The 12305-nt window shown below is 45.8% G+C and overlaps 1 protein-coding gene across 1 annotated transcript in view; it reads right to left on the minus strand.

Annotated features, from left to right (window-relative positions):
• Positions 1–666: 666 nt before the first annotated feature.
• Positions 667–12305, minus strand: part of LOC146189295 (fatty acid synthase-like) — a 49479-nt gene continuing 37840 nt past the window's right edge. The window contains exons 20-26 of the mRNA XM_084604152.1: positions 11287–11406; positions 9677–10032; positions 7861–8214; positions 5687–5930; positions 3912–4106; positions 3286–3516; positions 667–930 (exon numbers count right to left, since the gene is read on the minus strand). Of these exons, the coding sequence (XP_084460278.1) occupies positions 3314–3516; positions 3912–4106; positions 5687–5930; positions 7861–8214; positions 9677–10032; positions 11287–11406 (1472 nt within the window). The 3' untranslated portion in view covers positions 667–930; positions 3286–3313. The remainder of the gene's footprint in view (positions 931–3285; positions 3517–3911; positions 4107–5686; positions 5931–7860; positions 8215–9676; positions 10033–11286; positions 11407–12305) is intronic.

A 12305-nucleotide genomic window follows, 5' to 3' on the forward strand; every position in this document is an offset into this window, starting at 1 on the left:
CATTGTCGGATGTCATAATATGCGTTGCTTGTAACATTGTTCACTACCGCTATACCTTTGGGAGATTTAGGAATGTTTCAGATCCGTTATCAGAATCGGGTGTTGGAGCTTCACGTCTCTGAATGTTTCACTCTGAGATCACAGTGCGGCATGGGCCCCCTCTGTTATCACGACCCAACAAGTGAATGCTCCTTAGCACAGCTCCTGGAAGATAAGGAATAGTATCGGTTGGTGGAACTACTGAGACACCGGACATTGAATGCCAACGTAGAGGCGGGCTATACGCCTACCTTCTGAATTGTTCTCTGGACCATGGCCGGCTTCACTTGTGGTGAGGCCTCTAACCTAACTGTCTGAATTAGTTTTCGTGAGCAGAGAGCAAGGTGAGCTCACTAGCATGCGGCAGTGAGTGTTGTAGGGCTACACCCTCTTTTTGCGGAATCACTGTACAATCATGCATGCGGTTAAAACTCAAAGCCTCGGATACAATGCTGCATATAATTTTTGTATTGAATGCATGTAGAAAGAAGAGCTATCACCCAGAGATCTGTTCAGTAAAGCTACTACGGAGCGAACATTATGACAAAAGTGCAAGAAACGTTATCAGAGTGAAATGTTTCCCTTCTTGGCACACACGTGCCGAGAAGAAAAAACAACTTCTCTCGCTTTTGCAGTAGCTGCGAAGCAATGTTGTGTGAATACAAAAACGGCAGGCACTTTTATTTGTTCTTTGTTTTTGCTGGCATTGCATGTCTGTGCAAAAATGTAAATGAACTCCATCAACATGCTCAGGCGCCTTGGTTCGTGCCGCTTTGGCACTTCCAGACCGACTGCACACGCCTATTAGTAAGGGCTCACTGCCGCTTACTTCGACGAAGCACGTGTCCTTGGTCACAACCCTCCGCCTCTTCGACCTGGGGCTTGAGACAGCTGCGCTGAGAAATACACAATGGTGAGACGTAACTTCATGATGAGGTTCTGCACGGACGCTATAGGAATCCCTATAGAGGGCATTCCGCAGTAGTACAGGGCAGGAAAGTAATGAACAAAAGGATGCAGGCGTGTGTATACGCACCTGTCTGAGCAAAAAAGAAGGGGCTGCATATCGAGGAACAAAATAAAACTCCCCTCTCTCTCACCTGTGAATAAAAATGCGTTAATATTATTAATATTTTAACATTTATATTATTTACCCTTTCTAGGAAACACAGCTGACAAACAGCCGTGTTGCGACTTTCTGGTCACAACCGTCACCTTGGTGATGTACACGCACGCTTAAACAAGCACCACCAGTACAGGAGATAAGACAAACATATATAAGAAATTTGGAACAATACCGTTTGAAAAAAAGCTGATAGATATTTTTATGCTCGATTACGCCGCCAGTAAAGCATGAGGAGCTGAATAAATGTGGACATGAAAAATGCCTCACGATCTCTAATAAAGCAGTATATAATGACCTTAAGGGTGAATAAAAGAGAGCTAAGTACCCTTGCGGAACCAATCGCGAACGCAATATTTATTTACTTGTACCTGAGACTGAATACTTTTTCCCCCTTTATTCAAGATTCGAGAGTCCTACGGAGGGAGTTTTCATTATAAGAACCACATGGTCTCGCCCGGTCTTGCCCGGTCTGGCCGCAAAATATACTACTCCCAGACTTTTCACGGAGTGCGCATGTTTTCTCAGTGGCTTTGTTTTGTTTGTACAGTACAGACATGCCGTTACATTTTCCTTAGCAGGATTACAACCGCATGACATATTTTGCTGCTCATGGAGGTCATGGTTGAAGGCCTGTCGCTGGAATCTACTTAGGATATACGGGATAACAAATACCATGAAAACATATTTAGAGCATATGGAAAGAAGGATCGATCGCCATTTTCATTGCTTGAACAGTTTTTCAGCACATAGAGGCTAAAGTAAAATACCGAAAAAACTAAAAACAAAACAACACCAGTTAGGGGGGGGGGGGGGCACCGTTGTCTCGTGTGATAAACATAATTAATAAAAGTACTTTCTTATACAGTTGCTTTAATCATCTTTGTTTCTCCGCTGAGCATCCCGCTAATCATGCGCTAGAGATACATACAGTACAAATTGTAACCCATTGGAAGAAATGTTTGGTATGCCACATCAAACAAGAGGGCCAGGCTGTTTCTATATTACGGCTTTTTAAACGTGGAGTGCGCGCATATCTAGACACGGTTCTTAAGCAGGGTGCCTAGTTGTTTGAGCAATATAGTTTCCTCCTCCTTTTGCACTCCGTATGCGCTATGTGCGAGGTTATCCTTCCCTGTACGCGCGGACTACACATGCGTCAGCCAAGGGGCTCTTTCACAAAATGACCTTTTCGCTGGTAAAGCCCCAGCGCTTTTCTCAAAGTATTCAACCGACGAAAGTAAAAGCGCGGTTGACAGAAGCGCATTCTTCTTCTCAATGTTTTATTGTAGAATAAAAACCGAAAGGGGAAAAACGATTTTCGCCGGCTGTGCTATCTGCTGTCAAATTCTGAGGCACAATTGCCAGTGAGTGTGACAGGGCCGGGAGTGGAAATGACAGGAAATAAAGTAAGGCCGCGTTTGAGAGAGAGGACATCCTAGAGGTGCAATAACAAATGGAGCAAAGAGGGCGACGGCTGCCTGTGATTGTCTTTTTGACTGATCTATTATGTTGTCAACAGCCCGCTGTTAAAACCTAACTCGCTGTGCTGACCAGCGCACAACCGTAATTCAGCTTTTGTTTCAGGAACTACCAGGGGCTTTCCTTATGTACAGGTGTTCGTCCGCACACCGAACGATCGATGCCTTCTGAGCGTGCCTGCTTGACCGAATATATCATGCGAACAGTCATGAGTCCCGTAAGTATGTGACCGCTTGATTCGAGTTCAAAGGTTCTGGAGTCCCGTGATCTCTGAATCCACAACTGTGACTGTAAGTAGTGGCAAGCAAGTCACCCTATCCATGAAGGCTCGAGTTTGTTCTTAGCCTCGTTGAATAAAGGGAGAAAGCTATTATTGCGCATACCTAGTGTTCCCTTGTCGAATAATCCTCAGTGCACAGAGGATACTCGTGGATTCTATGGTGCGTTTTGCACATTCCTTTGTGTTTTCCGCGAGACCTTGCCCAAAAAAACTGCGTACGTGCCCGGGCATCGACTACGTCTAATCCAACTCCCAATCAAGGCAAGGTGCCCAGGTACGTACTGACTCAATTCGTATCGTAAGGTAACCTGGATAAGGCATATTCACATGCCAAAAGCAGAGCACTGGTCAAGTTACCTACCTTCTAACGCAGATGCCGCAATGATCCCTCACTGTGACGTTGAGCTGTGATTTTGGCCTTCGCCGATCTTTTGTAGCTGAGTGATGGTGAGCTCTCGGACCTCTTGCAAGGACATGATGAGGTCGTATTCACGCTCTAGCATATGCGAAATTTCGACGCTCATCAAGAAGTTCATGCCCAGTTCGCTGAGGCTGACGTTGGGGTTCAAGCCTGATGGGTCGTCTTCTATGCCTGCAGAATGTGAGTTTCAGACGTTTATTACAAGGTGGGACATATATTACGACAAATGCTTGCAACAATCTATTAAAAATAGTTAATGAAAACATCCTATTCACGAGGGATCTGCAAGTACTGGTACAGCTTTCCTTTCTTTTCTTCGTTTTATCCATGCCCTCAGGAAAGCATATACTTAAAGCACCTGGCCAGTTCTAACCAGTTCTTTAGATCGTTAGAAGAAGAGACTATAGCAAAATATTCACATATGAAATTCTTTTGAATACACTTCAAAAAAGAGAACTTTTGCTGTGGTCGCGAGTAAATCTATTTGTTGACAGAAAGTTATGCAAAACGATCACTGATATTCAGTCATCGAATTCATTCGTACGTGGTGGACCCTTACGACTCACCAAGAACCTTCGTAGTGTATTGAATGAGGTCTCGCTTCCTCCCTCCATTCGATTGTGAGCGGTTTCCCTCCACGCTGCAAGCCACGACCGGATGGCTCTGGCTCAGGAACGAGTCCATCAGTGCTACGCAGGATGAAATCCTGGACTGTACGTCGCCGTCAACGTCACCGATGTCTTGCCACTGTATGGCCAGTCCTGTAACAACCACAGTCATTCCAGGCACTCATAAGACTCACTTCGCTGTTCTCACCATGTGACAGCGACGCTATCGTAATATACTGAAATTTCTCACTTTCAGCCTTCCACAAACTTCGCTTGCTGCAAAATTCAGACCAAGAGTGCTTACTTGTGAGCTTCTAGGGCAGCATATTTACTCAACTTCAGATCATTCGGGCATGCACAGGATTTGCGGTATGTCAAAAGGCCCACTTTAAGCAAACCTGTTGCAGGACAGTGGTGGTCGCTAGCGTAAAAAGGAAAAAGAGGTAAAATTCTGGAGAACATGCGTCTTGCAGCAAATCTTATACTTGGCATTAAACCAAACTTTGGGCGACTATTTGGAGGTTTTCTTTACTGTGAAAGACCAGTAATAGGCCTGTCCATTGTCTACTACAGTGTTTAAGAAGGTAACTGAAAGATACGCGTCAACTGTTCAGCTCCACATAAAGACGGACTTCTACCGTTTGACGACTATGGTCTTCCGCTAACAAAGACGCTAAAGCGAATATGGAAAAAACCACTAAAATACACCCTTACGAAATACGTTGCAAAATACGCGGCTCCAAACAACGAAACTGTGCCTGATGAAAGCGCTGAGTCAATAAGCATAAATATTAGGATATCGTATGAAGATAACAGTGCAGTAGTATAGTAAAACATAATGGTGCATATATCGCCAATCACGCACGTATACCCATCAGCACTTAGCTTATCCTCTCCAAGCAATAACAGCTGCTCACCAATGCAAAAAGCTACTGCGCAGTATATCCACGACCTCAAATTGCGGCCGTTAATTTATGGGATCGCGGCATTTGCACGTGTTCCTTTTTCCGCCTGTCTCAGCGCGCATGTTAACACTAAAGTTATTTCAGTGGAAATGCACTTAACCGACTGCAATTATAGCCTTGGTGACGGAAATGACGAAGCTGCGAAAAAAAAGCACCTCTTAAGCAGATTGGTGAGTCCGTGAATGCAGCTATGAACGCAGCCCACGAGGTACAGACTGGCATGAACACAGGCAGTGTCACAAAAAATGCTCCAAAAATTACCATCCAATACACGCCACTTCATCGTGACCTACTTCTTTGATATATTCAATGGGTAAAGTTGAATAAGAAGTTATGAAAAATGTTGCGGACACTTAATCTCCGCCTTTGAGGGTATGACGCAACAGCGTAGGCGACCGCCTAGCATATAAAGCCTCAGTTTAACCAAGTCGTACCAGTGTCCCTCTGTAACCTAGGTGATGGGTGGCTGACTCTGCATCCGAGAGCACTGGAAGGTTGATTCTCATTCCGCCTTTCCACCTTAAATGAGCAACCCGAGTTTGCAGCTACTCCCGACTTTCTGACATGTGGTCTCGTTAGGTCACATCAACCATCGAAGAATCGGTGCTAGGTTATACTGTCGATGCTGGCACAGAATTGTCTCATTAACGTAATTTTGACAGCAAATTCTAATCATTTCAAATCTTCCAACTTTGTCGGGATACTATCAACGTTTTCCTGTATCAAAACGAAAGCAAGAAAGAGGTGGGACTGCTTGGCAACGCTCACCAGGCAGTCTATCTGTTACGCGCCGCTCGCAGATTCGCTCCGCTGCAGAGTTGGCGTAGCCGTAGTTAGTATGGCCGGCTTCGCCCCGACCGCTGGCCATAGATGAGATGACGACAAAGTGGTCGAGATCTGGACAGACTTCTCTCGACAGTGCATCCAGACGCTGTGTGACGGCCACCTTCAGCTTGCAGGTGATCTCGAAGGTCTCGGCAGTCTGGTTCTCGATCGGTACGTCCTGCAGCCCCTGAAGGCAAATAATTATTTGTAACAAGAAATTACCATACCATACCTATGCATGCTGGCTCAACTTGTCGCTAATATCGGTGCACGCATGGTCGCACAAAGAATGACTTGAAACAATATGTGGTCGGCACTCGTTTCATCATAGAAGCCACGTTGAACAAGTCAGATAAACAAAGGATACCTTAGCTGACATTGAAAATAGATATAGCTGTACAGGACATGAATTCCCTGAATTGAAAATTGATTACCTATACGAGTGACGACGCGAGGTGCAAAAGGAAGCAAAGATAATCGGCGGAGGCCATAAACTCTTAAAATTTAATAAATCACAGCCGACGAAAAAGCTTCGCCTCTTGCAAACCCATTTTTGCCACTATTCTTGTAGGTGGAAATCCGCATGTGCGTTTTTTTTTCTAAAAGAATGCACACCTCCTCCACATTTTATAATAACCAGGGTGGTGCTGCAATCAGCAGAAAACTTCTGTTAAACAAAATGTCGAGAAGCAGAATAGCTGGGAGGTCCTGCGTGTGTGGTTGGGAGGCCTACATACGCTGTTTTACTTTCTTCAAGTCCCATTGAGATTTAATGCTTTTTCACTAGTTATGCTGCTAAGATCCGTTGAAGCCCACCTCATTTCTCCGCTTCTCCAACTGTGCGCACCTATCAGCGATGTAAATGGTCATTGCTGTCCCTGTTTTGCGTCAAAGCAGTTCACCCGTGCACGCCCGGTGGTATACAGCAGTGGGCACGAGAAAGCAAAACCTCTTTTGCCCATGAAACGAAAGCCGCTGCTGAGATCAGCGCCACCGCATCTTCGTGACTTCGCTATCTAAAGGAGGTGTACATACATAGCCCAAGGGATTGCAGGTGGATTTCGAAATCTCTAAGGCGTCAAATGCATTGGAATCAAAGTCCTCTGACTGTTCATTTTTGATAAAGGCGGCACATCACAAGAGGTGCACAGTGGTACACTAAGCTGCGGGGTCTGGCTGCTCAAATAGCTTTGCCTGTTTTATGGTGGCAGGTATGGTGCACTTAAGAGTCATAATTGTCTGTAATCAACACACAAAACATACACAGAAAATGATCAGGAAACATCAAAAACAACTCGCATACTGAAGGGGACTAAGTAGCCACAGAGTATGTGAAGTCGTCGTAATATTTTGTCACAACCTTTACAGAATGGGGCAGTAGGTTGGCTTGCTTCTCGGCTCTATCATAAGGCTGGTTATTAAGAAAATTTCTCCTTATCCCCTTCATTGCTTAGGATTTCCACGGACGTTAAGAGAACCTTCCTAGAAGACCCGGGGAAAACTTCTCCTAGGCTGTAAACTTTTGACAAAGGATTAACGTCTTGGCGGCTAAAAACCTAGTAATAACGAATACGGGTGATGTTGGAGCTCTGTATCCCCGTTCGGCGCCAGCCACACTGTCCTGTACCTTATAATTTTCCCTCCTCATAACTTCATCCACCTCTCTGATAGCCACAATAGCCACTTGCTCATTCCTCCTACTCCATCATTCCTATTTGTTCTGCGTGTTTCTGCCTTAAGAAAAATGTGCTATGCGCACCAAATAATACTGTGTTATGGAAAGTCAAATTCTTACGCTAGCTCCGACTCCATCGAGAAACGCGTTTTCTCTCTCTTAGTCAACGGAGCGCCCACAAATGCAAGGCAGACAGCAAGACAGCCTCATCAAATGTGGGCGGGCCAGAGCAAGTGAAGTGATATGCCGTGGCTTGTCTCTTTGCATCGCCCCTCCAAAGTTCACAAAATAAACACAAAAAACCCACTAAGTCAAGATACAACTCGTCACGTACACGTTAAAGGAAGAATGAAAGTTATTAGTGATAGCTACTCATACAGTATCCAATAACAGGTGAATATACCTTTGGCAAAGGCTTTCCTGGCTTTCTTGTTTTACTCACCGCTGAGGAGAAGAAAAGTCCTCCAACGGGTCCCATGCTGGCGGCTTGCTGCACAATCTGCCGAGCTCCGCTACTGCACGACGCGTCCACCTCGGTGGTGACTACCATGGCTCCGATGCTTTGCCACCGATGAAGGCAAAGCCTCTGGTAGCCCGTGCGCACTCCGTACTGGGAGACGAGAAGAAGCTTGCGACAACCGCGGGTCACCATCCACTCTGCCAGCTCGAGGCCGAAATCACCAAGTCCTCCAACGATGATGTACGACTTGTGCTCGTAGAAGCAACGTCTTGCTATGACCTCCAGTTTGAGGGGTGGTGCCACAGCAATCATTTTATCTGTCTCCTCAGGCCGGACCTGCGCGAAGGCGACGAAATCGAGCAAGATGCTTTTTTTGAAGCCAAAACATACACTGAGGCAACCATGGTGAATTGCACTCCAGAATACAACACACACGAGAACAATACAGGAGATCTCTCCGCAGTTTATTTGATCGAAGTACTGCCGGTAATGACTCTGAAACCAAAAGCCTACTCCTATTTCTATCAGCCATATTATTACTTCTCGCACCCTTGAAGGGTCTTGTGGGGATCGCGCAAGGTGCTTTTTTTTGAAGCCAAAACATGCACTGAGGCAACCATGGTGAATTGCACTCCAGAATACAACACACACGAGAACAATACAGATCTCTCCGCAATTTGTTTGATCGAAGTACTGCCAGTAATGACTCTAAAACCAAAAGCCTGCTCCTATTTCTATGCCCCGCCGGGGTGGTGCAGTGGTAAGACGCCCGACTACTGTCCGGAGTTCCCGGGTTCGATCCCGACCTCGGCGGCTGCGTTTCGATGGAGGCGAAACGAAGAGGCGTCCGTGTGCTGTGCGATGTCAGCGCACGTTAGATCCCCAGGTGGTCGAAATTACTCCGCAGCCCTCCACTGCGGCTCCTCTTTCTCTCTATCCACTTTCACTCCCACCTTCCTCCCTTCCCTCACGGCGCGGTTCAGGTGTCCACAGATGCAAGTGTGACAGATACTGCGCCTTTCCCTTCCTATGACCCCCCCCCCCCCTCCTATTTCTATCAGCCATATTATTACTTCTCGCACCCTTGAAAGGTCTTGTGGGGACGATTAAACTTCGTATTGAAAGGCAGGACGCAATAGGGTTACGTGGTCTCACGATCGCTACGCTGCAGTTCAGAAAACTGTAAAAGACATCAATGTACCGCATGACCATAAAAGGTTGCCCAAGACAAAGCAGAATGCTGTGCCTCAGGTTGGCTTTCACTACTTGTAACTGAGCCGCTTGTTGAAAATACAAGCACCGCGCGCCTTGGCTTGGGCTAGCGCGCTCACTCATGGGCTCGGGCAGATGCTTGCATAAGTGGCATAGGCCAGATGGCTGATTGCGTTCTTTGATTCTGCCACATATTTTGGTGTAAAAACCAGGGACCTTTAAATCTATATTTTCGGGGGTTTCGGCACCAAAAATGCGGAGGAATAAAAGAAGAACGCAATCAGCCTATTGAAGTATCTGCAGAATCTGCAGAGCATCTGCAATCAGAAGAACGCAATCAACTTATGGAAGCATCTGCCCGAACCCATGAGCGAGCGCGTTTTTTTTTAAAAGCACGTAAGCTTCTCATTATGTGGTCGCCGCGCCTTTTCACTCCATTGCGAATATTGAAGCTGGTGGCGAAGCCAGAGTTTAACTGTACGCTCCACTGGCTGTAGCCGGACAGTTCGGTTCAGGAGTTACTGCAATATGTCATGCAATATGTCAAAAAGAATGTGTGACTCAGTTGTCGTGCAAAGCCACAGACCTGAATGACCACTTTGCCAATACGCTTCCCGGAAACCATGGCCCTGAAGGCTTCCTCAACTTGATGTCGTTCGAACAGGATGCTCTCGAGCGGACGAACGGTGCCCGACGCAATGCCCTGACGAACCAATTCAGCAACTTGCCGCTTGTCTGGCGCCACGCATGGGTCGTCAGACATCATCCTGTCCAGCAGGACACCATGAAACGTGATGTTCTTGAGGAACACCGACATGCCCAGTGCAGAGTTCTTGGACGAGTCAAATCTGCCTATCTCCAGGAAACGACCGTGCGGTGCCAGGCAGCGGACGCTAGCTTCAAGTTTATCTTCTGCCAGCGAATTGAGGACGACGTCAACACCTGCGAGATGAAGAGCCCGAGAGCAAAATGGCGTGTTGCAAAGACAGCGCTTGCACTGCGTATCAACGAACACAATAAGGTTCAATTTCAAGATTCAATTAAGATACAAAAGTTCGCTCGCGATCACCACTCGGTTGTTTTTGTTGACGTCAGCCAACAGTTTGGAGACCAGCTTGGCCACACTTTCAGCATGTTCACATCGTCGCTTACAATGTCGTGCATGGTGATCTTTCGACTATTGAGAGTCCGTGCTATCATCCGCACACTCATTAGACGGTCGGTCGGTGTTAAAAAAATTGCGAAAACGAGCCATATTTTCTCACTTTTGGTCGTTGATGGCCGTCTTGAACGGGATTCATCATCGACGTCTTCCCAGCCTGGCTTAAGCGCCTTCAACCACCTTGAAGCATGATAATATGACAGAGCAGAATTCTCGTAGGCTTGCTGAAGTATTTGTTAGGTGTAGGCAAGACTCCTATGGAATGTATCACAGAAATTTGATCACGTACCATTATTTGCGTGCGGATGCAACCGCAGGTCGTGACAAGGGCACTATCCGTGGGTACATGGAAACAGCGATCCTGACGCTTCCGTAACTTAGAGCAGACTGCGCTAGGTAGCGATGATAAATTGAAAGCTACCCTAACTAGCCTAAATAATCCGAGCGCGGTAGGGCTGAAAAAAGCGCCTGAAAAAAATACTTGCATTATTTTTCGGACACATCCTATATCTACCGGTGCTTCTGGTAGCACTGCTACAGGAAGACAAATTTTATCCAGCTTCGAAAGGCCAGTGTTGGGCTATATTGTTCCAGGTTGAAGCACGGTGAATCGCTGTCCTCTTTGGAACCAAAATCTTGGAGCTGGATTTTGCTGACAGCCATGTGAGGCTTAAATGACATGATATACTTGTGTGCTGTGCGATGTCAGCGCACATTAAAAATCCCCAGGTGGTCGAAATTACTCCGTAGCCCTCTACTACGGCTCCTCTTTCTCTCTTTCCACTTACACTCCCACCTTCCTCCCTTCCCTTGCGGCGCGGTTGCGATGTCCACAGAAAACAAGTGAGACAGTTACCGCGCCTTTCCCTTCCTATAAATCAATCAAATCAATCAATCAAGTGAAATACTTCACAACACCACTGTTTTTGTACTTTTGTTATAATAGTGGAGATGTCATAACAACCAGTAGCTGCCAGTAATGCTTGCCAAACCGTGCTACTCACTGTTAAAGCGAGACGTAGCCTTGCACTTACCTTTTCCTTTGGTCTCTGTTAGCACGTGCTCTTCAAAAGAAAGGTCCTGAGAGTTGGAGAAGTGTCGGTCTTCAAACTGCGGGAAGCGGCGCTTCAGGAATTCACGTTCTTCTCTAGAACCTGCCAGGAGTTAAAGAGGGAAATTAAAGATTTTAGAGTCCTTACAAAATGCGTTCCTGCCAAGTCGTTGCCAGAGTAACCTCTTAAACTTACCCTGCTGAATGCCAGCGTCACTCCAGCTAGTTTATTTGCAGACATCGTTGTAATGAAAACAGCGGTAATACTAATAGAACAAAATGAAGACTTGCGCACAAATAGAACTAACAAATATAAGCTGTTCCGTGACTTTCAGCCCATTCTTCGCAGCAACGGCAAGCAGTCAACTTTTTTGCCTATCTGAAGGACGCAGTCTAAAAGGCTCCCAAACTTTCTTGTATCCACCTTGAAATAAATTCGTAATAGTTAACATTTTGTCCGCTCATCCGCCAGACATTAGAGTACACCGACAACTTATGACGGCTGTGATTGCTGTATACTTTATATATTAACGCGGCAAGGCAAGACAAAACAAAATGCACAGCGGTACTGTAAACTGCGCCCTTAAATTTTGCTGTGTCTTCCCGTGCTATTAAGCCGTGATTAAATTTGTAAAATTCACCCTAGGCGATTGATCGCATATTTTTATTCTTATATGTTTATTTGATTTAAAATGTCTTCCCCATTAGCTCATTGCCTGAAACTGTTTTCACAAAGCAGACTAAATATATGAAGGCCTCTTTTTTCTTTGTGTACAAGAAAGGACTCACTGTAACAGCTGTTTTTTTTTATTTCCCCTCAGCTAACAATCGCATTGTTAGAGGATGTTTGAGTGACATTGAAAATATGATTTAAATACTATTAGCCGCTAGCAGAAGGAGGGGGGGGGGGGGTTAAAAGAAGTAGTTTTGATTGATGTACGTTAGCTGGTATGAGGGCCAGAAATGTGTCAATGTGTGTTAATCAGCATTCTCCTTAATATG

Source organism: Amblyomma maculatum, chromosome 5 (assembly GCF_055883805.1).
Source record: "Amblyomma maculatum isolate TAMU_Amacu chromosome 5, ASM5588380v1, whole genome shotgun sequence".
In the NCBI taxonomy this organism is placed as follows: domain Eukaryota; kingdom Metazoa; phylum Arthropoda; class Arachnida; order Ixodida; family Ixodidae; genus Amblyomma; species Amblyomma maculatum.